This window comes from Panthera pardus, unplaced genomic scaffold (genome assembly GCF_024362965.1).
Source record: "Panthera pardus isolate Hobbes unplaced genomic scaffold, ASM2436296v1 HiC_scaffold_3, whole genome shotgun sequence".
NCBI classification, from domain to species: Eukaryota; Metazoa; Chordata; class Mammalia; order Carnivora; family Felidae; genus Panthera; species Panthera pardus.
Genome location: NW_026526876.1, coordinates 35727920 through 35755059, shown reverse-complemented (window position 1 = coordinate 35755059; position 27140 = coordinate 35727920). Strand labels below are relative to the sequence as shown.

At 54.5% G+C, this 27140-nt stretch overlaps 2 protein-coding genes across 3 annotated transcripts; one reads left to right on the top strand and one right to left on the bottom strand.

Moving 5' to 3' along the window:
* The first annotated feature begins 472 nt into the window (after nt 1-472).
* On the top strand, nt 473-5017 carry RPL19 (ribosomal protein L19). The gene is made up of 6 exons (XM_019415992.2): nt 473-597; nt 1529-1635; nt 2927-3049; nt 3676-3796; nt 4333-4443; nt 4813-5017. Exons 1-6 carry the CDS (start codon nt 593-595, stop codon nt 4934-4936), a joined length of 591 nt encoding a protein of 196 aa, XP_019271537.1. The 5' UTR covers nt 473-592; the 3' UTR covers nt 4937-5017.
* Nucleotides 5018-9607: 4590 nt separating this feature from the next.
* Nucleotides 9608-22703, bottom strand: STAC2 (SH3 and cysteine rich domain 2). 2 transcript variants are annotated; one of them, XM_053892796.1, is made up of 11 exons: nt 22208-22703; nt 15100-15406; nt 14664-14758; nt 14389-14479; nt 13660-13772; nt 13496-13568; nt 13342-13403; nt 12757-12854; nt 12320-12371; nt 11834-11971; nt 9608-11214 (listed from the first exon to the last, which is right to left on the bottom strand). In XM_053892796.1, the coding sequence occupies exons 1-11, from the start codon at nt 22295-22297 to the stop codon at nt 11110-11112; spliced, it is 1224 nt and encodes a 407-aa protein (XP_053748771.1). In that variant the 5' UTR covers nt 22298-22703; the 3' UTR covers nt 9608-11109. The 2 variants fall into 2 exon arrangements, with proteins under 2 accessions (XP_053748771.1, XP_053748770.1); XM_053892795.1 differs by having other exon boundaries at nt 14661-14758; nt 22208-22699.
* Between the last annotated feature and the right edge of the window lie 4437 nt (nt 22704-27140).

The following is a 27140-nucleotide window of genomic DNA, read 5'->3' as shown; positions in this document are numbered from 1 at the left end:
AGATAAAGGACTGCAGTGGCGCAAAAACATAAACTAGTGTCTTTGGTGATCTACCCTGTGCTGCACGGGTTCCCAATGTACTGCGACAGTGAATAAAAGGTTTCTCTTAAACTCATCTCTACGCTCGTTATCTTCTCTCACTCCATTCACTAATCCCAAACCCCCCACCTCCGCCCCGCCCCGCCTCGCTAATAAAACATCATTCCTGAGAATCCAGGACGCCTGCAAAGAATAGGCCACTCCAGCAAAACTACAACCCGCCTGCGCCCATCCAGTCGTAACTTCCGGCTTCCATTACCCACGTGATCAGGTACGCTTGCTGCGCATGCCTAGTAGGAAGCCGGGCTATACCACTTTGCCTCACCGAGAGGGTATATTTTGTATGTTTTTAAGTTTAAAACCGATTCCCGAGATTACGCTTGTATTATCTCGGTATTCACAGAGGATAAGAGTAAGTTTAGGGTGGCAGGAGATGAAAGGACCGGAGGAGAATATGGCGAAAGCGGAGCAGGGGATGGGCTCTCCCCTTCACAGATAATGGGAGGAGCCTGGCCAGAGCGAGTTCTTTCCTTTCGGCGCTGCGGCCGCAGCCATGAGGTGAGGGCGCGTGGGCCTCTGATTCTAGCTGATCCGAGGTGCGGGAGGGCGACAGGGCTTCCTTCCACGGCCCCGGGTGGGAGAGATGAGGTGGAGGCTGCCCTGACGCAGCCGGTCCCGGAGCTTGGGCTAGGCCGGAGCACACTAGGCCCCGGCCTCGAGGAGATGGGGGAGAGCGTCCCGAGAACTCTAGGCCGCGGGGAGGGCGGGCCCCGTGCCCCATACGGATCGCGGGTGACTTGCGCAGGCAGAGGAAGGGCTGCGGCGGGGACTAGGCTGTGGTCACCTTACTAGCTGGGTGCCCCGAATCGGAGCCGGTCTCTGCTTCCATGTGACGTAGGACACGTCTCTCGTAGGCCGCGGGCCTCAGACTGCTTGGAGTGAGGCGATCCCTAGCACTTTAACGCCTTCCACCCCATGGACGGTACATAAGAAAACTCTTAAGGCTAGCAGAACATAAGTTTATTACTGTGGTAAGACGAAAACTGGCCCAAGAAGCAAAGGATTAGCAAACCAGATACACCTGCCTCGGACTCTTCACATTAGACGCTTGTTATTAGAGCTCAGTCCAGGAAGGGCAGAAGCCCCCTCTTCATCCAATTTTATCCGGTTTTACCTCTTTTTCCAGAGGAGAAGCCTCAGGCAGAAAAGTTCTGGAATAGCTTGGGCTTTGTTTTCATTCCAGGACAGCCCGTTGCCCCACAGGAATGCCCAGCACAGGGTTTAACAAAGGTCTTGCTATAGGAAAGATACTTAATATGGGGTTGGAGAAAGAGATGTTTGCCCTGAATACTGAGGGCCTGCACATCATCCACTTTCCATGTTGTGTGTGTCACAACATTAAATGATTGGAAGGCAGGTCTTGCTGGGGATGCTCGTTTTTGCCCTGGAATGGATTCCAGGGCCTGATAGTGTTTTCTGTTTGTCACAGTATGCTCAGGCTTCAGAAGAGGCTTGCCTCCAGTGTCCTCCGCTGTGGCAAAAAGAAGGTCTGGTTGGATCCCAATGAGACAAATGAAATCGCCAATGCCAACTCCCGTGAGTTCTTGGGATCTTCTTCACCTTATCCCTTCCTCATTCTTTATGAGATGAAAGATTTCACGATCGTATTGACTCTTAACAAACCTAGGAAAGCTCATAGTCTGGGGTTTTCTAAAATGGAGGGTCCAAGAAATTTGGAGATGCCAGAGGTCCTGTCCCTGCCGTTTGCCAGAATGACAGGATAGAAGTCAATGAAACAACCCAGTGTCGTATTTATGATTATTGCTAGAGTTGATATTTTGTTTTACAGCTACGTGAAGGAGTTTTGAGGAGACAGCACAAGGACTGGGAGTAGAGATGGCCAGGGAAATGGTGAAGTGATGGATTGGGCAGACCTGGGGCCTCAGGCTTTAGCAAAGGCCGCGTGGCGTATGATTATTCAAGGCAGTTAAACAGGTGTCAGTCCTGCAAATAGCAACATAACCCACATTACTTCCATGTAATCATTGTTGCAGAAAAAAGTGTTCAACGATCTTTGTTAAAGATAGTAAGGCAGGCTTTATTCAGGACCATTGCTGCCAGTGTAGGACCACTGCAATGGGATTTTACACTGGGGGACAGATTGCTGTCCAATCTGAACATAGCATGGTCAAGTAGGAATTCGTGGCGAAGGAGGGTGATGTGACGGTCAGTGTATGGAAGATTATTAAAAGGAAACTTAGTGTCAAGGGGGATTCTGGCTAAACTGAGCTAACTGGGTTGTTGCTAAAGACCAGGCCAGGATGATCAGGCATTGCCTAGGAAATGTTGGTGGATGAAGAAACTGATATGCTATCGGGGTAGGGGCTTCTCCTTAATTAAATTGACTTAAGCAGGCTTCTTAAAAAAACTAGAATTTACAAGGAAGTGCATAGGTGGGCCTAGGAGGTGGTTTGGGAGCCTGAAAGTTTGGTCAAGCAAAGAAGGTTGGTCAATATCAGGGAATTCCTTAACCAGTTTGAATTCATGGTATTGTGATATGTGCTCAAAATATCCTAATCTTCAGAACAGTGGGTAATAGTTGAGACAGGATCTGAAGGACTAGGCCATATCTGCACACTATTTTGATCACACGTCCCTAAGTACATAAAATTTGAGTGTGCTGTAAAACATCTCGAGAGATAGGGGGGAAAATCTTAACAGAAGAGAAACGAGCAGAAGTTCTAGTATTTGTACCATTTTGGAGCCCACTGGGCCAGGGATGTGAGCGATGTCTCTGGCTTGTCCTGTTTGGACTCTGGATCGTGACTGGTATTCTTGGGGCTAGGCCCCAGCACACTGACTAGATAGATACGTTATGTTTTCCCAGGTCAGCAGATCCGGAAACTGATCAAAGATGGGCTGATCATCCGGAAACCTGTGACTGTCCATTCCCGGGCTCGATGCCGGAAAAACACTTTGGCCCGCCGGAAGGGCAGACATATGGGCATTGGTAAGTGTGTTCTTCCCCTTTCTCCAAGACTCAAATTAGAGCTGCCTGAGTCTAGACTGAGCTATATCCAGGGTCTACCCCGCCCCATTTTGTCTCCTCTTAAGCCCTTTTCTTACTCCTTGATCTTTAGTGAGCTTTCTTTGTGTGCAAATCAAAAAGTTGACGATAGTGTTGGAGTTGAAGGTATTAGTAAAAAGAGGTCCTATTTATTGAGCCCCTACACTATGCCAAGGATTCTATTGGGTGTTTGAAAACGTTGCCCAGCAAATTCTAAAACTACTTTCTAGGGTTAGGATAATTTAGGGAGGTGAAGGTCACACTGCCTTTAACTTACCATACTGCCTTGGTGCACACCCTGTCATACACACGTTATGCACCAAGTGAATGGGGAATAGTAGCCTTGTTGAGGCTTCCTTAAAATGAATAAATGAAAGAAATGCTTAGTCTCATTATCTGTAAAATGGAATTAATAGTACTGAAAATGAGTTCGGGCACTTGCCACATGACTGAATGAATTATAAAGTCTATTAGAAATTGGTAGCTGTCCTTGTGACCAGTCAGCTGGCTCTAGTAATGGACTTGAGACCCAGGGGCACTACAGTGGGCTTAACTTCTCTTCCCTACAGGTAAGAGAAAGGGTACTGCCAATGCCCGAATGCCGGAGAAGGTAACCTGGATGAGGAGGATGAGGATTCTGCGCCGGCTGCTTAGAAGATACCGTGAATCTAAGAAGATTGACCGCCACATGTAAGCACACCCTCTTCTTGGCCCACTGAGACTCATTTGGTACTCTGACAGCTTGTTCTCTGCACAGACCCGCAATCTGCCTCCATTGGCCTTGGGGAGGGAGCCGTGTCTTACGTTTGTTATTGTTTTTAATGTTTATTTTGGGAGACAGAATCCTACGGGGCTTCATCCACGAACCTCGAGACCATGACCTGGGCCGAGATTATGGGGTCGAATGCTTAACGGACTGAACCACCCAGGCACTCCTGTCTTAGGCCTTTTTAAGAAAAATTCTTCCATTCTTTCCTTTGTTGTCTGCCTACCCCCTCCTCCCCCCAAACACACACCATCAGAATAGCCCAAAAATTGAACTTACCTGCCAGGCAAGCTCTTGTATCTGGAAACTGCACAAAAAGTCTTGGTTTGGGGGAAACAGTCCGTACAGAACAGAGAGGAAAGGAACCTCGCATACTTAGGGACTTGGTGTAGAGGAGCAGACGCCGGGCCAGCCTCTGATCCCATCACTGACCAGAGCCTCTGCACCTTACACCCTGCAGGTATCACAGCTTGTACCTGAAAGTGAAGGGTAATGTGTTCAAAAACAAGCGGATTCTCATGGAGCACATCCACAAGCTGAAGGCAGACAAGGCTCGCAAGAAGCTTCTGGCGTAAGTTTTTTCAGGAATTGGCCTCTGTCGTGGGGGCAGGTTCTTTGATCTTCATTACAAAGGTTCTTCTGAGACATTTGAAATACACTAATGCATAGTTTTGACTTGCTTTGACAGCTTGTCTGTCAGACAGCAGTCTGTCCAGATCATAGCTGTTGTGTTAGAAATCTGTCCTCCTCTGTTCCCTACACCACCTACCATCATTGCAGGGTAGGGACTGGGTTAGTGGAAGCAGGAGCTCTTGGTGGCCCTGATGACTCATTCCTCAAGCTGACTAGGCTCAAAGGGAGAGGTCTGGACCTGTGCTTCTGTATACTGAGCAGCTCATTCATTCTCAAACTGACCCATCTTTTCTCTTCCATCATCCAGTGACCAGGCTGAGGCCCGCAGATCTAAGACCAAGGAAGCACGCAAGCGCCGTGAAGAGAGGCTCCAGGCCAAGAAGGAGGAAATCATCAAGACTCTGTCCAAGGAGGAAGAGACCAAGAAATAAAATCTCCTCTCTGTTGTCTGTACATAGTGGCTTTGGCAGCAACACAGATCAGTTCTTCAATAAAACAAATCTTTCTCTGTCTGTCTCTGCGTCCGGAGTTTTTGGCCGTGTGGTTGGTCTTCACTATTTAGAGGGTCAGAACTAACCACACTGAGCATTGGGATGCCGGCCTTTCCTGGGTGCCTGTTTCCTTTCTTCCTTGACTCCCAGCATCTGGTTGTGCTTGTGTCCCTCCATCCGTGGGAGAAAGGGTTTTTTGTTTTTATCTTGTTTTAGTTGAGTATAGGGCTTAATCTGAAGGGAGGGGAAGAATGGCTTCTACCCAAGCCTCCAAAATCCTGTGCTTGAAAACTGCCCTTCACGGCAGACAGTGGGGGACATGTCGGAAGTGGTGTAAAATGTTGATTGGGAACCAACGGAAGTTGTGACATCAATTGTCACATTGTTCAAACAAAGTCATCAGAAAGTAATATGCATGGACTTGCCAACTGTGCCCTGGGGTCCAGGGTTGAAGTCTATGCCAGAACTCCACTGCCACCAGCCCAGAATCTATGCCACCTGGACTTTAACTGCCGACCCCATCCCAAGCTCCCCAAAAGACCTTGAGGTCTTTGGAGCGTCCCAAGTTCTAAACTTTTTTCCTACCAAAAGGATTTTTGGGGGCTCCTGGCTGGCTCAGTAGGAAGAGCATGCAACTCTTAAACTAGGGGTCGTGAGTTTGAGCCCCACATCGGGTACAAAGATTAATGAAAAAAGAGTAGTTTTTTTAAGTTTATTTTTTGAGAGCGACCATATGAGCAGGGGAGGGGCAGAGAGAGAGGGAAACAGAACTCCAAGCAGGCTCCAGGCTCTAAGCTGTCAGCCAGAGCCCCACACAGGGCTCAAACTCACCGTGAGATCATGACCCGAAAAAAAATTTTAAGTGTTTTGGTTTATACCCATCTCAGGGCATAAAGGAAAAAGCTTTTCTCAGCAGAAATTGAAATAAAGGCACATGATGTGAAAGCCTGTTGGAGCCATTGTGAGTTGCTTAGTGAGTTCATACCCCCTTTTGTAAATAGTAAATTTTATTTTGCCACTTAGCTGGTAGTAAGAACCGCCAATAAATTCTTCAGTAAAGTATCTGCTCTGCGAGCCAAGGACTGTTAGGCACTTTACACTGACTCCTATTGATTCTCTAATCTTCATAACATTGTAAAGTAGGGTTATTACCTTCTCTACTTCGCAGATGAGGGAACACATGAAATGCTGGCTTCACATGGCTTGTGTTGGTGGGAAAATGGATTCAAGATGTTGAAGTAAAATGGGACTTGGTAGACATTGATCGGCTTTGGGGGACTGGGCAGGTGACGCTTCTGGTGTCAGAAGGAACCAACTGGGTTAGGGACGATGGCCAGATGTCCAGGCGGGAAGCATCAGTCAGCCAATTAAATGGAGGGCCAGAGTCTAGGCTGGGGAGAAAAGTTGCATAGAAGGGACCATCTCCTTTAGTTCTTGGCACAGGGAGGACTGGCATGCCTGTCCTGGTTTCCTTCCTGCCCTCCACCCCTTTCCTGAGTGTGAAGGGGGTGTGAAGGCCAGCGGGGGACTTCAGGGGATGTGTGGGCAGACGCTCCCATCTGCACTTGCGTGAGCAAGGCAGGACTAATGTGTTCTTGGGAACACCAGACCCCTCCTACTATGTCTTTAGGGTCCTCGTCCCGTCTGGATAGGGTGGGGCAGGTGGGTAGCCCAGGACAAGAAAGCCCAGACTCAAAGACCCAGAGTCTTATGCACACCCATATGCATCAGAACCTGCTTTTGGGGTTCCTTCCCTGTTGCCACTGTAGCAACCTGTGTGAACTTTATCCATCAGCTCTTGACTATAATCCTTTGCCGTTCCAAGTGTGGGGAAGCTGAAGGGAAAGAGTCTTGGTCAAGCTCCCAGCTTGGATCGCAGGATACGGACACCTCCTTCCCAGGCCTGGCTGGGCCACAAGAGGAAGGGCATTGAAGGCCACCCCACCTCCACGCCCTCAGGCAGTGGGGGGACGACAGGAAGGAGAAAAAGGTAACCCAAGCATGGGACCCTCCACCGGGCGTTCAAAACTTGCAACACAAAGCTGGTTTCCACCCTGGACCAGGAGATGGTGCTGTTCTCTCGCAGGTTGCTGCAGGTGTAGCAAACCCTCACTTTTGGGGTTGTTTTTGAAGGAGTTGAGGTGGGAGGTAGGAGCCTATCTCTTGGGAAGCCTTGGATTTAATCACTTCTTTCTGAAGCTCACCCCAGGCCTGGAGGTTACTTCTTTCCATGGGCCGCCAACCCCTTCCTAGGGCAGTGTCAGGGAGGGCCCCCTTAGCAGGCCGATCCCCTAAAGTAACCACTGGATCTTTTCCAGGTCCTGGAACCTTGGAGAAATTCTGATGGAAAGAAAGGTCCATTCTCTCAAGATCTTAGAACTAGTCCCACCATATAATTTTGCATACCCTTTAAAGGGGTTCACGGCCCTCAGATAAACACTCCCTGAGCAAATCCAATTCCATTTCTGGGGGAGGAAACTGAGGCCCAGAGAGGCTAATGACTCCCCAGAATCTCAGCACCGTGTGAGCACCAGCACCTTTGACCCTCCCGACGACGTGGGAGACTATGATTCAGAGTAGGTCGCTGCAGAGGTGCCGGGCAGCTGCTGTGGGGCCACGAGCTGGAGAAGGGGGACAAGGCCAAAGGGAGGAGTGCTAGCAAGGTGGGTAAGGCTGCACAGCGGGGGGGGGGGGCTCACTCTGTTTGTGTCACCGCCCCCTCCCCCCTCCCCGCCGACCTCTGGTATTCACCTCTCTGCTCTTTTAGGCCTCCTGTCTCCATTCCTAGGCTCCCCCTTTTTTTTGCATCTCTCCGAAGTCTGGCTTCATACTACATATGCCCAGTTAAGCTCAGGCAGAGATGGAGGGAGGGAGGGCATGTGTGGGGCAGACAACGGAGCCAAATGGTGAGCTGGCACCACCAGTAGCTTCCTGGGCATTCTCTGCCCCAAGCCAACGGTGTTGCTGGCCCAGCCACCCCCAGAGTGGGCACAGAGGAGGGCAGAGGCTATAGTGGGGGCACCAGCTGTTCCCAACCCCCAGGCTGTGAGCATGCCGTTAGTGGTTCAGCCACCCGAAAAAGCTGCTGTACTCAGCAGTGCGGCAAATGGGCTAGGGAGGAGGCGGGGGTCCAGGCCAGCTGCCTGATGGTGGCAGACGCAAGTGGAGTGTGTAGAAGGCTTGGCTGAAAGGCTCTCACTCTCTACAGTGGGGTGGGCTTTCGATTCCTGGAGCCCGTGGCCCAGTATCCTGGGGCGTCTCTATTTCCATCTCATTAGTTTAAGGCACTGAGGGACCCAGGTAAGGAAAGAGCTCAACCAGGGGCAAGAGACATGATTTCTGAGATTGTCTTGGTCACCAATTTGCTGGATGACCTTGGGCAAGTTACTGGTCCACTCTGGGCCTCAATGTCCCTCTATATAAAAGGGGCAAGGTCCGGCTGGATAAGCTGTATGACCTTGAGTATGCCACCTAATATCCCTGGGCCTCAGTTTCTTCATCTGTGAAAAGGGGAGACCACCACTTTCCTCACTGGGTCACTGAAGGGATTAAATAAAATTCCTGGCATGGTTCTCCAAGCACAGCAGGTGCCACTTTACGTGAGGTCCCCTCTCTTTAAGCCACTGGCCTGGGTTTGTGACGCTTGTTTTCATTCCCCCCATCAGAGGTCTTAGAAAGAGGAGGTCATCCTCCTCTGGCTCACCCGCGGAGCTCTAGGACCTTCCCTGGGTGAAAGGGCCCAAAGAAAGCTCAGCGTCTGGTCCCACCTGGCCTACCTTGCTTTGGGGAGAGGGGACCGGGGAAGGGGGGGCTGGGAGGCAGAACCGGTGGGTGCCTGTCAGAAGGGGCAGCCCCCACCCCCTGCATTCTGGCGGCACTGGCGGCATTGCCCTGGCACCCCCGCAGCCCGCCTCTCCCTCCCTCTGCGCTCCCCTCTGCCTATAAATAGCACAGGACGTGCCTGCCTTGGCGATGACGCGGCCAGGCGGGCGGAGGGGAAAGAGGCAGCTCTGCCGAGAGCAGGTGGGCGGCGGGCACCGCTGTGGGAGGGGCGCCGCTGCCGGCCCCCTTCGTGCCAGGCTCTCGATGACGGGCATGATTGAGTCATCTCAGGGCCCCACTGTCGACGACTGTTCCCGCCGCCAGCCTTTCTGCCTGGGACTTGGGGGGCGCGAGGCTGACCTCGGGTGGTCTCGGAGGGCACCGCTGGGTCGCTGGGTCGGCAGAAAGGGTCCTAATGCACATGGTTGAGTGCCCGCTCCGCCCCCCTGGGGACACGGGTGCGCATCCAGCCTGAAAGTGACCTCAGCCCCACCCTCTCCCCTTCCAGCTTCCCGCAACATCCCCCACCCCACCCACCCCACCCCCACCCTGCCGCCCTGTTTTCTTCTCAAACTCCCCCCAGATCCCCCATCTCAGGCTGGGGAGGTGGAAGGGAGCGGGGAGGTATGGGGACCCCTGCAAAATCGGGGCCAGCCCCAGCACCCCACCTGTCAGAGAGCCACAAATTCCTCCACCTCCAGGCTTGTCTTCTTTTGGAACCTCCAGCCCCCGCCCCACTCCTTGGACCTTTGCTTCCTCTCTCCCCAGCAGATACACAGAGCAGACAGGTTGGGACAAGAAACATTTATTTAGGGGCCTGGGGGCTCAGCAGTGCCCCAGCCGACCCATCATGCAGCCTTATGTACAGTGGGCATTGGGCCCGCCCCTGGGATATTGCTGAGGGGGGCCCCATGGCAGCAAACAGGGCAGTGTGGCTTGAACCCCCCTCCAAGGGGGAGAAGTGGAGCAGGGGCCAGTGGGTAGGAGAATGTGTCCCTTCCACTGTATGGGAGGGTGTGACTGTGCCCAGGACGGGGACTGGCATTGGCTGGCACGATCAAGGGCACAAGAGGAGGCTCTGAGCTTGGGGGGAGAGGGAGGTTGGCACCAGAGAAAAGCAACCTGAAAGGGAGGGGTCCTCTTCATGAGTGCCAACCCACCAACAGGGTGCCTACCCCCTTCCTTTCCTGGTGGCCAAACACAATGATTTGCTGCCTTGACTATCTCCCACTCCCTCTTCCTCCCAGAACTCTGTGTCCAGGACAAGGGCACAGATACAGCCAGAAGAGGGACCCCTGCACCGAAGGAGGGGTCGCAGTGTTTCCTACAAAGCCCAGAGAAAGGGAGTGAGGAAGGGCCATCTGGAGGTCCTGAGGGCTGGGCTCCTGGGGGGGTGGCCTTGTGAGGCCTGGGACAGGAACTAGGAAATACTGACTCCCTGGGGCTGGTTGGCCACGGGGGACCAGGGAACTTGCAGAGTCCTGACAGTGAAATGGGGACTTGTTTTTTGTTCTCAGTCGGTTTCTGTTCATGTCCTTCTTGAGTGTCCTTTTCCGGTGGACAAGGGTACGATGAGGCTGTTCTGTTCTACTTGAGGAGACAGTCTCTGGTTTGCAGCGCTATCCCCGGAACTCGGCCCTCCCCTCCTCTGTCCGCCCAGGTTTCAAGTAATAGGAGAGATTTCCGCAGAACTTTCCTGAGGAGTGATGGAGTGACAGAGGTGGGGACACCAGGAGGTGGACTCAGGATCCTCCTGCAGCCCCGAATCCCCTCCCAACCCAGGGCAGAGAGCTGAGGGATTTGGGAAGTCACCTTCCCAAGGTCCCACTTCCAAAGCGGCAGCCGCAGGGTCACACACACATAGACCCAAGCAGAGGCTCTGTGGGGAGGGGGGAATGGTGTCGGGCATGCAAAGGTGGTGTGGACATGAGAAGGCTCTCTGGACAAAGCAGCGAGAAAATTCCTCAGGAATGCCCCCCTCCCCAGGGCCGCACTCAGCATGGCAAGTGGGGGTGTCTGGGCACTGGCTGGACCCACCTGGAACTTCCTCATTCCCTCCCACTTTCTCCTCCTTCCTCACCCCCGAGTCCCAGAGCAGCAACTCCCTCAGGGCACCCTGGGACCCAAGAAATAAAACCTTCCTCTGTGCAGAGGGCTCCCAAGCCACGGGGGGTGGCTCCTAGGAGAGAGGCAGAGGGAGGAAGAGTGTGGGCAGATGCCCGTTCCTCTCCAGGGCCAGAAGCAAGGGCCAGGCTCGGGCAGGGGTGGCATCTGGGTTCTCTTGGCTCCTCTCAGATCTCGGTCAGGGCGTCGGCTGGCACCAGGCCCCGCTTCTTGCCGCTGCTGACGCGGATGAAGCCGTCAGCATCCTTGCTCCTGCCCACACCCACACAGATCTGAGTGGGAGAGACACGGAGCTGAGTCCTGGCACCTGCCTACAGCCCTGGCCCCGAGTCCGGCTGATGGCTCCCAGGGGGCCACCCCGGGGAATGATGGGACCAGGATCAGATGTGGTTGGAGACATCAGCTGGGGTGATGGGAGCAGATCCCATGAGGGCACTGGGCACGGCAGCAAGACCAGAACATCAGCAGACACTGAGCAGCACTTCGGGGCTGGCCTGAGCTCCACCTCCTCCCCCCCCCCCCACCCCGCCCCCACCGCCCTGGCGGAACTCCCATTTCACAGAGGGGGGGAAGGGGAGGAAAAGGGCTTGCTGGGGGTTATGCAACAAGACAGAGGTATAGCCAGCATTCAGACCCAAGCCTCTAGACTCCTAATCCAGTGCTCTTTCCCTCCCCCAAGCTGTCTCTAACCACATTCAGCCCCCTGCCTGTGTCGGTCACCAGCCCCGATTCCCAGCAGGGTCTGACAGGAGGCCCCGCAGTCACACCTTTCTAACCTGCCTTCCCTCCTGCTGCCAGGCTGCAGTGTCCTCCTCCAGGGCAGTCACCTGTGCCCCCACCGCCTCTCTCCCATGTCCACCTCTCCAGCCACTGCAGAGCCCAGGCACTCACCTGGTTCTCCTTGAGGCTCATGTACCCCTGTTCCTTGTTCCCGGAGAAGGGTTGGCAGCTGCGCCAGACGTTCTCTCCTGGCCTTACGCGCTGCACAAAATTGGCTGGGAAGAAGCCAACCCGGTCGCCAATCTTCCCCTGGGGATGAGGCTGGCAATGAGCACCAGAGCCCCCCGCCCCACACTGATGCAACTCAGAGCCAAAGCCATCAAACTCCAGATCCTGCGCTCTCTGTATCCAGAGCCCCCAGTAGGGTGGCTTCTGGACTGCGATGGGCATGAGGTGGGTAGAGGGACAAGGTTGAGGCAGGGAGGGTCAAGGTGAGAGCAAGTCCCAAGTGTTGGTCCTATGGGCTTGGCTAGGGCACGTGGTGGGAGGAGGGGTGGTCTTTGGGCCCGGAGAGAAGGTGGGGCAGTGCCAGTTGAAGTGGTGGGAAAGGGTTGGGTGCCTACCGGGGTGTCTCTGCTCCCCACCCTGCCAAGTCACCTTCCACCAGTCCTCGTTAGAGTCATCCACCAGCAGGATCCGGTCCCCAGGCCTGGGAGGACAGAGCTGGGGTCACAAATGGACAGGAGGGACCTGCCTTTTCTGCATCTTAACCATCTTGGGTCCCCCAGGTCCCCAGCATGCCCCCCCTCCACAGCGGGGGGAGGATTCTTGACGCCCTCAGAGGACACTGTGACCACAGGTACAGCAGACTCTCTCTAGGACAGAGCCCGGGCGGGGCAGAAGATATGACATCAGCACCAGTCCCTTTTGGACTGTGGGCAGTCTAGCTCTTCTTTGGGCTCAGCTGCCTCAAGCATGCCAGGAGAAGGTTCCCGAAGGTCCCCCTTACACTCATGTTCCAAGGTCTGGGAGCAGAGCCCTGAGGTTGGAGCCAGGTGGCTGTCCAGGGGGGCCGGACCACAAAGAGGACTTACTGCAAAGCCAGGTCATTGTTCTCTTGGGGCAGAAACTTGTAGAGAGCGACATAGGAGTACATGGGCCCCACATCCTTCCGCAGAGGGGGTTTTGCGGGCTGTGGAAAAGTCTGGATCAGTGACAGGAGGGGGACACAATCCTCGCTCCACCCACCGTTCACTTGCCCTGACCTTACCCTCTCTGGGGGGGTGGGGAGAGGTTGGCTAGGAGGTGGGACACAGTGCACCTGGGTCAATGACAGGGAGAGGTCAGACTCTCCTACCTTCTGTGTTCACCCTTGGGGGACTGGGCCAAGGATGGAGAAGGGGAACACTCCTCTGCCTGCTGCACCCTGGAACTGCCCACTCGTGGGGAGTGGGCCCAGGAGTGGGCACAATAGCCATTGGCTCTGCGGTGGGAGGGCAAATACCCCCTGCCTTCCTTGCCTCCTCACCCTGGCACTGTCCATCCCCGTAGGCTGAGGACAAATGATGGAGCGGTGATACTCCCACTCACCATGCTCTTGCCCACCTATGCATCAATGACAAGAAGGGACATCCCCTTCCAATCTGGCCTACGAGGACTCAGCGCCAGCATCACCTCACCTGCTGTCCAGGGCTCTTCTCCTCTGGTCCTGACCCTTCGCTCTCGGCCGGGGCTGTGAACACTAGAGATGCCAGGGCAGGGCCAGGGCGTCAGGCAGCAGGGAGTGGCCTGCACTGTGTTCCATTCCCGCCTCTGGCTCCCACCTCTACTCACCACTGTCGCCAGGGCCCTCCTCTGAGCTGCGGATGCTGCCTTCCCCATCCTCAGTCAGCTCATCCCGCTCACTCTGGGGCCAAATGGGGGGGGAGGGCTCAGTGCCCGGACCCTCAGCCTCAGAGACTCCTGCCCCCCAGGCGCCCCTCTGGTGCCTGACATACCAGGCTCCGCGTGGGGGACTCAGAGGTACTGCTGAAGCTGGAGCGGTTCATCAGTGCCAAGGAGGTGCCATAGCGCAGCGTCTCGTAGACGGGGTCTACCTTCCCGCTGGCCCCTGCCAAGGAGCCACCCTAAGGCTGGGCACCCAGCTGCCAGCCTTGCTCTGCCCTGAAGCCCCGGATCACTTTCACTCTCTCGGCCCCAGCCAAGATGTCCTTCTTTTAACCACCTGCCCCATCCCTCCCCCAGGCCCCTCTCTGCCCACACCAGTCTTCCCCAGATCCTCTTGGACTAACTCCCCATCCTTCGTATCTCTGGACACCTTCCCTATCCTTGCAGATGAGGACAGCGCCTACCTTATCCTCTATTCCCTATCCTTCTCGGTTCAGGCATTCGTGCAAATGGTGATTAATGGATGATTTGTGTGATTATCTATTTCACGTCTAGCTCCCTTACTAGACCATGAACTCCACCTTCTTCAGTGCTGTGTCCCCATGTCTAGCACAGTGCCTGGCACTTAGTAAGTGTTGATAAAATGCCTGTTGAAGGATGAATGAGTGAATGGATGGATGAATGAATGCATGAATGAACCCTACATTCGGGACAAGGGCATTCAGAGAAGGGAAGTGCCAAGAACCAGAAGAGCCATGCAACTCAGGTGCCCATCTGAGGAACGTGTGGGTTTCTCACCACACTACGGTGGGATCAGGGGCAATGGGGGGGACACTCACCAGTGGGTGGGGACTCTCTGCTTGTGACACAGGCTGGGGGTGGTTCATGCACCAGGAGGGGGGAGCTGAAGTTTCGACGGAAGGAGGAGGACTAAGGCAAGAGGGGGCAGAGAGAGGGCATGGGGATGTCACAGCCCACCGAGAGCTTGGCCTTCCCCAAGCCCAAGGACTACTCCACAGGAGGAACCCGCCTGGAGGGGGGCGCTCATTCCCCCACATGCCAGTCCTGGGGAGCACTCACAGCCAGCCAGCCCTGCATGGTCCCCACTCACCACCTTGCCTGGGCATTGCTGGTGGGAGATCTCCTCGGAGCACCAGAGGTGGACGCTGACTTTGCACGTCTTACACCGCAAACCCTGCTTGGAGTTTCCTGGGAAGAATTTGGCGTCAACAAGAGGGATTCGGCAAAGGAGGAGGCATCCGAGGGCAAGGAGCAAAGAGGGCAGGTTAGGCCATGGGACAGAGGAGGGGGGGTTGGGCATCCTCATGTCCGCCTCGGGGTCTCGTGCTTACCCCTCATACAGTCAAGGCACCGAAGCCTGAGTTGTTCGTACCCACGGCGACACTGGACACCCACCCCTCCCAAAATTGCTCATTTGTCCACCCAGCGTGAGGGGCACAGTTAGGACTGCGGGCCCAACATCAGACGGTTCCCTAGGAACACTCCCCACACCCACCCTGGCCCCTCTCCTTGACAGGCCAGGCACCTACCCACAATGATCTGGTGGCATAGCTCACAAGGGCTGGCTCTCTTGAAGACGTGTTCCTGGAAGCTGTGCAGCCTTACTGGTTTGAGTGGTGCCAGGGGCCGTGGGATTGGGCAAGGGGAGGGGGCCGGGGTAGGGAAGCTCCCATCTGTAGATGCCGGTGGTGGGGAGGGAGGGGGCAGCGGGGTCGGGGGCGTCAACAGCACCTCAGTGGGGCACTTGAGCTCAGAGCCTGAGCGAAGGAAGAAGTTCTCCACGCTCTTACTTCGGAGGATGGTCTTGAGGGAAAGTGAGCGCTTGAACCGCTGGAGCTGAAAGGGGAAGCAGGGGTGGGGGTGGGGGGTTATAAGTGGAAGCCAGAGGGGACCAGGTCCGGGCCAGGATGTCTCCTTGGTCAGTGGCAGCCTGAGGCTGAGGGCCAGAGGTGAGATGAAGTACTGAGAGGCTGCCACGTTCCAGAAGGTGGTCACACTCCCGGATGCCCACGGGAGCCCGGCAGGTAACCTCCCCGAGCCAAGGGGTTCTGGCTGGGCCCGCCAGATTGGAGTGGTGAGGGCGGAGGGGGACTGGCCGGTCAGAGAGCAGCTGCTGGTGCCCTCCAGACAGCGTAGGCCTGTCCTCGGGGCCAGCCCAGCAGTGCCAGGTTTTCCACTTTTTCAAAAGAAATCTAGACTCTTATGTGAATTTGGATGGAAACAAATTCAAGAGGTTTTATTTCCTTTTTTTTTTTCATTGCAGAAAGGGTAGTGTGCTATGTTTCTTAGCCTTGCTTTTCTCACTTAACAGTAAATCTTGGAAATCATTCCATACCAATACATAAAGACTTTCATCATTCATGTTTATAGCTATGCAGGATTTCATTGCATGGGTGTACCATTTACTCGAGTTAAAAAGAATAATACTTTGGGGGTGCCTGGGTGGCTCAGTTGATTGGGTGTGGGACTTTTGATTTTGGCTCGGGTTATGATCCCAGGGTCATGGGATTGAGCCTGCTTAAGATTCTCTCACTCCCCAGGTGCCTGGGTGGCTCAGTCGGTTAAGCGTGTGACTTTGGCTCAGGTCATGATCTCAGGCTCCCACTGACAGCGCTGAGCCTGGAGCCTGCTTCTGATTCTGTGTCTCCCTCTCTCTCTCTGCCCCTCCCCTGCTCATGTTCTTTGTCCTCTCAAAAAAAAAAAAAAAAAAAAAGAAAGATCCTCTGCCCTGCGCATGTGCTCTCTTTCTCTCCATAAAATAAAATAATAATAATACATGGGGGGCACCTTGGTGGCTCAGTCGGTTAAGTGCCTGACTTTGGCTCAGGTCATAATCTCGTGAGTTTGAGCCCCACACCAGGAGCCCACTTCAGATTCTTTTTCCTCTTCTCTCTCTGCCCCTCCCCACTCTCTCTCTCAAAATAAATAAAAACAAAAACTTAAAAAAAAATAGTAACACTTTGGGGGCTGAACAAAACATGCCAGGTCCCCAGTTTTCCATGTGTTCTTGAGAGTGGGGGAGTGGTCATCCTGGACCCTCATCCTCAAGGCTGATTCTTCCTCCAAAATATCTCTCCGGCGCATATAATCACCTCATCACCTCCACAACCCTGCCCTGGTTCAGGTCCGGAACCCCTTGCCTCCACCCTGCCCATCTCCCCCTGCTCTCCATACACCTGCCAGGGAGGTGATCCCTGACCTTGCTAAAAACTTTTCATGGCTCTTCAGGACACAGTCAAGGCCCTTGCCCCAATCATGAGACTCTGCAAGTTGGACAAGCTTTCCCTTCCAACCCATGCCTTCCACCTGCAGCCCAGACATGGGGATTCTTGAACTCAACCATGTTTTATTCCTCCAAGCTTTTGCTGTGTTTGCCCTCTTCTCTGCCGTATCCAGTGAGTACCCTCTTTATCCTTTGGGGTTTCCAGTGACTGTTCCTCCTTTGGGAAGATGTCTCTTCTTCTCCAGGAATTCCATTTAGTATAACCACTCCCACTCCGGGGCCCATTGCACCTAGTACTGACTTCCATTATAAATCCAATCTGGTTTACGTGGTGGTCATTTACTTCTTATCCCCCCCCCCCCCCGCAGGAGACTGGAGCCCCTTGAGGGCAGGAACAGTTGCTTTAACATCCTCCCGGCCCCCCACAACACACACACAGCCTCAGGACATAGTAGGTGCTCAGTGAATATTTGTTGACTGAATGATGACCCAGTGGCTGGAATCCTACGTGCAGCCCATGTTCTGGAGCACAGGGCCAATTCTGCAGTGAGGCCAGGGTTACTTCCATTGCTCACCCCAGCATACCATTCTTGAGTCTGCCCAGAGTAAAGTCTGGAAACATCTCTAGCCAGATCCTGGAACCTCTTCCCTCCTATCGATAGCCCCCTTACCCCTGCCCACATATTCCCATCAGTGATAGATAAAAGGGGCCAGTGGCCTGGCTTCAGGCAGGGAGACTTGGCCAGGGTTCCCAACTGGCACATCAAGCAGCCTGTGTGGCCCTAGGGAGGCCAGCAGGCAGCAAGACATAGGGAAAAGCAGAGAGGGACACATTTAAGGGTGTCTGTCTGGCTCAGTCAGTAAAACATGTGACTCTTCATCTCAGGGTTGTGAGTTCAAGCCCCACAGCGGGCATGGGGTCTACTTAAAAGAGAGAGAGAAAGAGAGAGAGAGAGAGAGAGAGAGAGAGAGAGAGAGAGAGAGAGATTTGGGCATGAGGCAGGCCCCAGTGTGCCAGCTGGGAGGACAGAGCCTTGGGGTGCCTGGCACGCTGAGTTCCCCAGCTCTTTCCAAATTCAGCTTCCTGGATAGCACTATGGGCTTCTTTGTGTGTCTAAGAGAAGCAGGGCCCCAGGCCTCAGATACCTGGGTGTTAGGGCAGAAGTGGAGGGCCAGAGGGACAATTAATTAGAACACAAATGTATTCTGTGAGCCAGTGTGGCATTGGAGGCTCTCACAGGCCCAGAGGGGTGGGAGAACCCCTCACGATTCTGCCCAGGGGCCAGAGCATAGAGCACAAGAGGTCTCTGGGAGGATGTGCTGGAGGTGGGTGCAAAGCTAAACCGACCACCTGAAGGCAGGTCACTTCACTTCCACTCTTGGGCCTCAGTTTCCCCACATCCAAGAGAAAGGAGTCGGGACTAGATGCTCTCTAAGCAACACAAGGCTCTGGGTCCAAAAAGCAAAAACCTAAACTTAATGATATGATGAGGGGCTATGTCAGAATACTGGAATTGAGGTAGCACTTCATATGCAGCACCTCATTAATCCTGGCATTACCACCCCCGAGACACTGATAATCACTGTCCCACTTTGCAGATGAACTCATAGGCACATGGGAGTTAAATCACCCACCCATAGCGAGTCCTCAGCTGGTAAGTGGCAGAGACAGAACTTGAACCAGTGGCTCTGGCTGTTAAGTCCAAATGACCAGAAGGACCCCGCTGCTCCGGGCTCTGCCGTGGCCCTCACCCCTGCCTCTCAGCTATGCCATGGGCATGGCCACCAGGTCAATCATGAAATTTAGGGTTGGAAGGAACCTGAAAGACTGGCCATCTAGAGTGGTCCCCAGCCCACACTATCATCTCACAATGCCTTGGCCATGTCACTTCTGAGTGGTTGTCTGACTCTGTTGGTCACCTCCTGTGGCAGGAAGTACACCCTCTCTTGTGCCAGTCATTCCATCTTTGGGCAGCTGCAATCGCTGGAAAGTGCTTCCCTATATAGAGCTGAAACCTGCTCCCTGAGATCTTTGCCTATCGGCTCTGCTCCTCCCTTGGCTCCCGAAAGGGCTACTCCCCTCTTCTACATATCAGTCCTTCAAATATTTGAAGACATCAGTCATGTTCCCCCCTCCCAAAGCTGTTGTTTCCATAGTAATCGCCACAGGATGAGATTTTAAGCCGCCTTACTCTCCAGCCTGTGCCCCTTCCTGGTCTTCCCTTGGCCCCAGTGCCAAGAGCTACCTCTCTGCAGGGTACCAGAGGTCTCTGGAACAGAATGTTCCCCAGCACTGGGGCAGCCCCAATTCTGCTCACTGACTCCCTGGCTCAGCTGTGGGTTCCAGATCCCAGGAGGACAGAGAAGCAGGAAGGAACAACATACTACCTGGAGTGGCTGGCAGATGTCAAGGGTTGTGGCTGAAGAGCAGGATGGGGGCACCTCTTCCAAATGGCTTGATGCCTGTCCACTCAGAGACATCTAGTTTGAGTGTCCAAACCTCATTTTGGCTCAGCCTGGCCAGGCACTCCTAGTTCCCAGAGAGGACTTTTTCCTATCTCCCATCAGCTATCTTTTTGGTGCCCCCAGTGTCCCAGGAACCATTCCCTGGCATAGGGAGAAGTTGCCATGTACCCTGGCAAGCCGGCCCCCCTGGATGCTATTCCCTCCTGATGATGCACCAGGAGCCTGTCTGGCTTAGAGCCTGGACCACCAGGCCTGTTCTTCTGAATCCCCTCCCAGAGGCTGGGTTTGGCCAGCCTGCCTCCTCCCCACCTCCCCACATACTGGATGGTCCCTTCTATTCCTCAACTCCCCACAGCATCTCCTTACTTCCCTCCAGCTCCTGAAAGGGCACTAGGCAGCTGGCGGTGGGTGGTGGCGGATGTGGCACAAGCTGACTCAGATGGCAATGTTGGCATGGCAGGGTCTTCCCAGGGATGGCACTAAAGGGGGTGATGGTACCACCCAGCGGTAGGATGGCATGGGGACCCAGAGATGGCAATGGTGACACTAGGAGGGTCACGGAGTAGCTTGAATACAGGGATACGATCCAACCTTAGGGTGGGAAGGAGACTGGGCTTGGGCTGGCAAGAAATGCCCAGGAGACCCCAAGCACTGACGAATAAGCCTGGAATGCTGGCTTCACTGCCTAATGGGCACCAGCCCCCTCTGTTGTACCTGCTTCAAGCTGAGTTGGGTGGGCCACAACCCTCTTCCTTCCCCCTCCCCAAGCCCTATAGTCTGGAGACCAAAGCTTCTTAGGGACAGGTTGAGGTGGGGGGAGCTAAAGGGGCTGGCAGGGCTCTGAATTCTCTCCCTGCCCACTTCTAACCTCCTGAATATCCCCACCCAGACCGGCAGCCCCGCCTGTATTGTTATAACAGTCCTTCGCAGGGGTGAGATTTAGGGGAGGGGGGTAAAGGGACAGGGCAAGGTGTGCAATTCCCCTCCCCTCTTGCTCTTGGGATCTCTATGGCTCAGGTTCAGAGGTGATAGCACTGGATGGTCCTTGGGCTAGGAGGAGGGAGGTACAGACCTGCTGGGCCCTGACCTCCCCCTGCCCACAGGGCTGAGCTTGCAGCCTGGGGTTTGCTGAGGCAGCATGGCCCAGGCTCCTGCCTGCCTTCCGGAGAGCTCTTAAGGAGGGGGGCGGGCAGCCAGGCCTCCTGTGGGAAGAAAGGCAGGGCCTGGGAGGCCCCCATACCCTTAGGAAGCAAGCATGGGAATTGTGTATGTCTGTCTTGAGTGACTAGAAGGCAACTGAGAAGGCCAGGGATATTGGAACTCAGGATGGGGCTCAGCTCCCTGGACCCTCTGGGGTTTTTTTTGTTTTTTGTTTTTTTTTAAAGCTGTCACAAATGTTACAAACAATATCCTCCCACCCCCAACACCTCATTCCTTTCCTAGTACAGACCTGGGTCTCTGAGAGGCAGTTAACTCTGTGGTCTGAGAGACCACAGTCTCATTCTCAGGAGGGGGCAGAAGAAGGTCAAGTTGGGATCTGAAGACCTTGACATGGAGACCCAGTGGGTCCCTCTGGTTTAAAGGTGGAACGCTACCTGGGGTATCTCAGCCAGGCGCTTCCCTGCCCCTACTCATCTACCCCTGGTCATTTTCTTGATGACCTTGACCTTGAATTAACCTCATACCCTGAGGGGTGGCTTAGACAGAATTAGGAGCAAGATAGACATTGGAAAGAGCTCTTGACGCCGAAGGAGCCAAAGACCCCACCCATTTTTGGTCTTTAGTGGCCCCCCTCCTCATCTGGACAACAGGAGCAGGTGGGAACAAAACACCAGGGTGCAGAGGAGAGGGAAGGAGGCTTTGGCCTGAAGTCTGGGGAGGGGGCAGAGAGCACCCTTGACACAGCCTCTTTTTCTCTCCCCATCCCCAGCCCGCTCAGCTCATGTTGCTCCCCCGCAGAACTTCTTGCGGGTCAGTGTGAGCACCTAGAACTTGGAGAGGAAGCAGACAGATTAGAGGTGGGGGTTAAATTTAAGTGGTGGCCTCCCCCAATCCCTTCAGCGCCAGGAGTCTGGGCTCCGCCTGCCTTCACTGGGGAATAATTTATTCATTGTGACTCCCGCAGGAGTAACAATCATACATAATTAGTGTTAATTATGACATTCATTAATTACGATGACTTCTCTTTTTGCTTCCACCCACCCTCTCCCCGGCGCCCTGTCCGGCTCCGGGGGTGGGGGGTGGGGCTGCCTGCCCTTCTGCTCTGGAGCCGCAACAACAGTCCCCCGGTCCCCGCCCGCGATGGCCAGCGCTGCGGCAGCCCCCAGCGCGCACTCGGAAGCTACGCACCTCGGGCCATGGCCTCACATCCCGGAGCCTAACCTGGTTGGGAGGGGGGAATGCAGGACTGCAGTGGGTCCGAAAGAGACAACCGGAGAGACTCAGAGATAAACATATAGAGAAAGCGGGAAAGACACCAAGACCGACAAACAGGTTGTAGAGACATTTTCAGAGAGACACAGGCAAAGACAGAGGGACAGACTGAGCTACAGACATAGACCTGCGGGCGCGAGAGGGGTGCGCCTCGCACGCACACACCGGCGCGTACACCGGCCCACACCCGCTACACACCGCTACACGTTCCCGCCGCCTTCGCTGCGCCGATTCCCTCCAACAAAGCCGAGTTACAACCTCCCGGGAGGGTCTCGGCAGCGCGTCCGCTCATCACGCGCGCAAGGGCGTGTCGTGCTTGTGTGATGTGGGCTCCTTGCGGCCCCTCGTCGCGAACCCCCTCGCCCCGGTCGTCGCGCAGAGCCTTCGGCATTACACGGGTCCCGCTCCCGTGACCCCCGGGCCATCCGAGCCCACGGTGGTGACCGCGTCGGGAAGAAGGCGCCGGGGCTGGGGGGTGCACCGGGCAGGGGTCCAGGCCTCTTCTCCCGAGTTACCTTGGTTTCCTGGAGGGCAGAGACGGTCCCCGGGGGGGTGCGGGTGGCCGCGTCATCCGGTTCGTTCTCCTTCTCGCTCATTTCGGTCATGGTTGGGGTAGAGAGGAAGAGGGGGTGCCAAGACCCGACGGCAGGCCCCCTGGGGGCAGGTGGCAGGTGGCAGACGTCTCTCTGGGACCCTCAAGCCCTTTTCCAGACACTGCCCCCCAGTGAACCCCAGGAAAAATCCGCCCCAGGAAAAAAGCGACCCCCCACTCCCGGGAGCGGGTGGAGAAAGTTCCCGGGTTGGCCGGTGAAGAGGGGTAATTACGGGGAGCCGCTGGAGCCGGACGACCCCGGGAAGGAGGACCGAGGGTCTGCAGAGGATGCTGCTCGGAGCGAGGGGAGGAGGGAAGTGGGGACGCGGGGATGTGCTGAGGGAGGGAGCGGAGGAGCAGTCCGTGTCCGGCCGGCTCCGCCGTCCTCTGCGCCCGCCCCCCATCCCTCTCCCCCTCCCCCCGCCGGCCCCAGCCCGGCACCCGGAGGCCCCTCCGCCCAGTCCTCGCCTTCCAACTTTGATTTAGGAGGTCGCCTGGTCCCTCCCCCTTCCCTCCAAAGCTCCCCCGCGCCGCTATGCAAATCAGGTTCTCAGCTATTGGCTGCCGTGGTGGCCAGGAGCGTGAGATGGGCGGAGCCTGGGGGGGGCTCGACAAGATGGGGAGGAGCCTGAGGGGTAAAGAAGTGAGGAGGAAGTGGTTTTACACTAAAAGACCCGGAATGGGGGGCGTGACAAAGTGGAGGAAAGATTTGGCAGATCACATTCGAGTCTGGGCGGGATTGAGGGAAACAGAAAAAAGGTTGGATCTGCAGGATAGCTGAGAGTGAGATCGAAGTTAGGACCCTCTGATAGCGAAGTAGTGGACAAATATGGACCCTTCTGCCGCATTAACTGGATGTCTCTGCGAGGGAGACTCCCAATATGCACACCCCTGGACTATGAGATAGGGGCTTCTTTAAGAGAGAAGGGACAATTTAGCATCATGTGTCAAAGGCCAGGCCTGACAATCCCTCCTTTGTGGTTTGGAAAGCAGGACAACCACATTCCTTTCCAGGCTTCCTGTTTGGACTTCAGCAGAGAAGGGGGCTTCAGTCCCCACACCTAAGGTCCCCAAACCTTTCCAAGACACATCCTCCCTCCTAAAGATCCTGCCACAAGTGGAGTTAGATCAGGGTGTAGGAAGAAGGGGTAGGGAAGAGGGTTCTTACTCTCCAGGTTGTTCCCTGTCCACTTGGCCTAAATGTATCTCTTTAATGCTTGTTGCTTACCTGCCATTTTCCTAGTCCTCCTCCCTCACCAGCCCTCTTTCTTCCCGGCCCTTCTGGCCCTGACCAAATCTCCTGGCCTGTCCAAAGAAAGGGAGGTAGTTTGAGGACTGAAGGACTCCTTCCTTAGGTGTGGGTGGAGGAACTTCTGGATCAAAGTCTCCCTCCTCCAGGGGCTCCTCTGCTGTGGGTGATGAGATTGGAGGGGAAGGTGGCACTTGAGAGGGTCCTGCCTTTATGCCAGCCCTGGAGAACAGAGGCTGAGCCCTGTGTCCTCCTTCCTGCCAGCCCCTGCACACAGCCATTCATTCATGCAATCTCTGTCCTCCCAAGAGTGAGCTCACCGTTGGAGCACTGCTCAGGTTACTGTGTCCAGGAATAGAGATTTATTTGCCAGTGGCAGAAGTAGGACAAGGGCAGAAGTGAGGGTTGGTGGTTGTGGGGGCTTAGTTCCCTCCCCCTCCAGGTCCACCCACTGCAGCGGCAGACTGACTCTGAGTACAGCCTTCCGGAAAGGAGCTTCAAAAGATCCTGGCCTCGGCCCTCAAGCCAGTCTCCCCAAAGGCCTGTTCACTAACCAGCCTTCCCTCAATCCCTTCTGAAGTGAAGGCTACCGTCTTCCCTCCTGCCCAGCCCAGATTAGCCCAACATCCCTACCTGGGCAACTCAGACTTAGGGAGGCTTGAAGCACCCTGAGATAGGATCATCAGGCCCTCGGTCTATCCTGGGCTGGAACAAACAGGGGCCTCTTCTGTACTGAAGACCTCTCGAGGGGAGGTACCCCTGTTTCCCCACCAACAGCAGAATTTCTGAGTTCCTTAGACTCTAATACCTAGATGATCACTAATTAACCGTGTAACCTTGGGTAGGCAGCTAAACCTTTTAGAGCCTTGATTTCTTCTTCAGCAAAATAGAGATAGTGCCTACCTCACTGTCAGAGTGAATGAGACAGTTCCCCTCGGCCCAGGGAAGACAGGCAGGGAAAGTTATTTTCTTCTTTTCCTCCTTTCTTCTGAGAGATCGGTCCCTTCCCAGTGCTTTTGCTGTTAGTTCATGGAGGAACCAACTCCGAAGGAAAGTCTGACTAGACAGAGGGAAGAATTTCCAGGGGTATCAGTGCTACCAGCGACCCAGGAAAGCTAGGGAAGTCTGTAGGCCCTGGGTCCCATCTGGTGTAGGCATCAGAAGCCCGAGGTGGGGCAAATGTGGAGGAGGCAGGGGGCTGGATCCCATGACCTCTGGATGTCCTTTCTGGCCTGCGGCCTTCGTGTTTCAGAGCAGTCTTTCATGAACTAAGTCTGAGTCATTGCTTCAGTGCTGACAACTCCCTCTGCAGTGACTGGGGACAGAGCAGGAGTAGCAGGGCTAGCTTCTGGAGAAGAAGGAACATTGTCCCATCTCAGAGTCAGAGGGGCAGCTATGAGGAGTGGGCAGAGCAAGGGGCAAGGTGCTATCGGAGGGTAAGTAGCAGTCACACACAGAGGGAAGGCTCCCTAGGCCAGAAGTCATAAGAGAACTATTGGGAGGGAGCCTCTTAATAGGAGAGCTCCATGAGTAAAAGTGGGTGCTAGGCTCTTGGGAGCCTGAGGACAGAGGGATGGACCAGATGACTCCAAACTGCATGTGGCTCAGTGTTCAGCACACTAAGAAAAGCTGGTTCTCAGGGCACCTGGGTGGCCCAGCATCTGACTTTGGCTCAGGGCATGATCTTGCAGTTCTTGACTTTAAGCCCCGCATGGGCTCACTACTGTCAGTGTGAAACCTGCTTCGGAGCCTCTGTCCCGCCCCCCCTTCCCCTTCCCCATTGCTCTCTCTCTTAAAAATAAATAAAAACATTTAAAAATAATTTTTAAAAAAGCTTAGAGAAAGAAAGAAAGAAAGAAAGAAAGAAAGAAAGAAAGAAAGGACTGGTTCTCATCCTGGTCTGCCCTTTTCTTCCTGTTCTGTGACCTTGAGCAAAGACCTTTCCATCTCTGGAGGGACTTCGGCTTCTTTCTTTTTAGATTGGCAGAATTGGAATAGTTTAGGTTGAAATGGAGACCTGGATTAGAATAGGGGCAATAATTGTATATATCTCTTAGTGTACTTTTGAGGGTTAAATGAGTTAATATACAGGGGTGCCTGGGTGGCTCAGTTGGTTGGGTGTCCGACTGTGGCTCAGGTCACGATCTCGTGGTTTGTGAGTTCGAGTCCCGCGTCGGGCTCTGTGCTGACAGCTCAGAGTCTAGAGCCTGTTTCAGATTCTGTGTCTCCCTCTGCCCCTCCCCTGTTCACGCTCTGACTCTCTCTGTCTTTCAATAATAAATAAATAAATAAATAAATAAATAAATAAATAAATGAGTTAACATACATAAAGAGCTGGACAGAGTAAGGGCACAAAAAATAGTTTTTATCTATCAATCTACCTATTTATTTATTTAGGGATACTTGACCTCGAGCCCGCAGGCGAGCTTCAGGGAGTTCATGAATGCCTTGAAGCTGTGTAAAATGTTGGCGGATCAGCATTCTCTGGGGGACAGTCTAGAGCTTTCATCTTCTCCTCAGAGAATCTAAAATCCCCAAAAGGTTAAAAGAACCATTGGCCTGAATGACCCCCAGGGCCCCTCCACTTTAAGCAGTTTGAGATTCTCTGATGGGAGGGATTGCTTCTCCTTCCGTAAGGAATGACCTATTTTCTGCCATGAACACCTTCAGTTCAAGCCCCTCCCTGTTGTGGCCTCTGCCCTTATGAGTTGCCAAGGACAGCCCAAGCTGAAAACATGAGTGGCTGGTCTTTTTCCTCCAGCTTTAGAATTGGAGCTCCTAGGGTGGGGAGTCTGTCATGGTTGAGGTCAAGTCTGGTTCTCACTTCCCAGCTGAGGAGAGGAAGAGGGCCCAGCCCAGTAGGGCTGGGGACAAGAAGAACACAGTGAGAGGGCCTGCCTTGCCCAGTCTCCCCTACCTCCCGCTGCTGGCCCACTGGGGCCCCAGAGGCAGATACCGCTCTAATGAGCTAAGGTCCATGGCAGGCATCAGTAATTACGATTTTATGGAAATCTAGAAGGCTCTTACGCAAGTGCCTGACACACTTCCCGGCTGTGGCATCTGGGACAGCCAGGTCCCCAGGGGCTGGAGGAGAGCCCTTCCACCCCCTGCTGCCACCAACCCCTGGAGCTCGGGACACTGGCATAAAGCCTCCCTCCCACTGCCTGTGGCACTGTCCCTAACACATTCTGGGTGAGCTGTTCTCTCTGTCTGTGCCCCAGGCTCCCTGGAGGGGAACAGCATGGACTCTGGTGTGTGCAATCCCTCCTCCCCTCCCCAGCCAAGCTGAGGCTGTCCGGAAGACCTGTTTGGGTTATTTCCCTCTGCTCTATGAAGAAAACCACTCATTCCTGAAAGATGTCCCCTTCTATTCTGTTTCTTTTCTCCTTGAGGCTGAGGACATAGGGCTGACAGTAGTCACGGGGCCAGAAGTCATAGCCGCTTGCTTCACCTCTCCCCAGGCCCTGTGCCAGTTTGCCACCCCCGCCCCACTTCCCATGCCTCTGATAGTGTCCTAAAGCCACTGCTTTCTTTCTCTAGTCCATTCCCCCTACCCACCCACGAAGCATGTGTTACCAAGGTAACAGCAATATCATCACTTTGGGGT

Coding starts and splice junctions, on each gene's coding strand:
- RPL19 (XM_019415992.2), top strand. Junction 3,050..3,675: donor GGGCAGACATATGGGCATTG/GTAAGTGTGTTC, acceptor TCTTCCCTACAG/GTAAGAGAAAGGGTACTGCC. Junction 4,444..4,812: donor GCTCGCAAGAAGCTTCTGGC/GTAAGTTTTTTC, acceptor TCCATCATCCAG/TGACCAGGCTGAGGCCCGCA.
- STAC2 (XM_053892795.1), bottom strand. CDS start 22,297: ATGACCGAAATGAGCGAGAAGGAGAACGAACCGGATGACGCGGCCACC. Junction 14,759..15,099: donor ATGCCACCAGATCATTGTGG/GTAGGTGCCTGG, acceptor AATTCTTCCCAG/GAAACTCCAAGCAGGGTTTG. Junction 14,480..14,660: donor AGCAATGCCCAGGCAAGGTG/GTGAGTGGGGAC, acceptor CTCTTGCCTTAG/TCCTCCTCCTTCCGTCGAAA.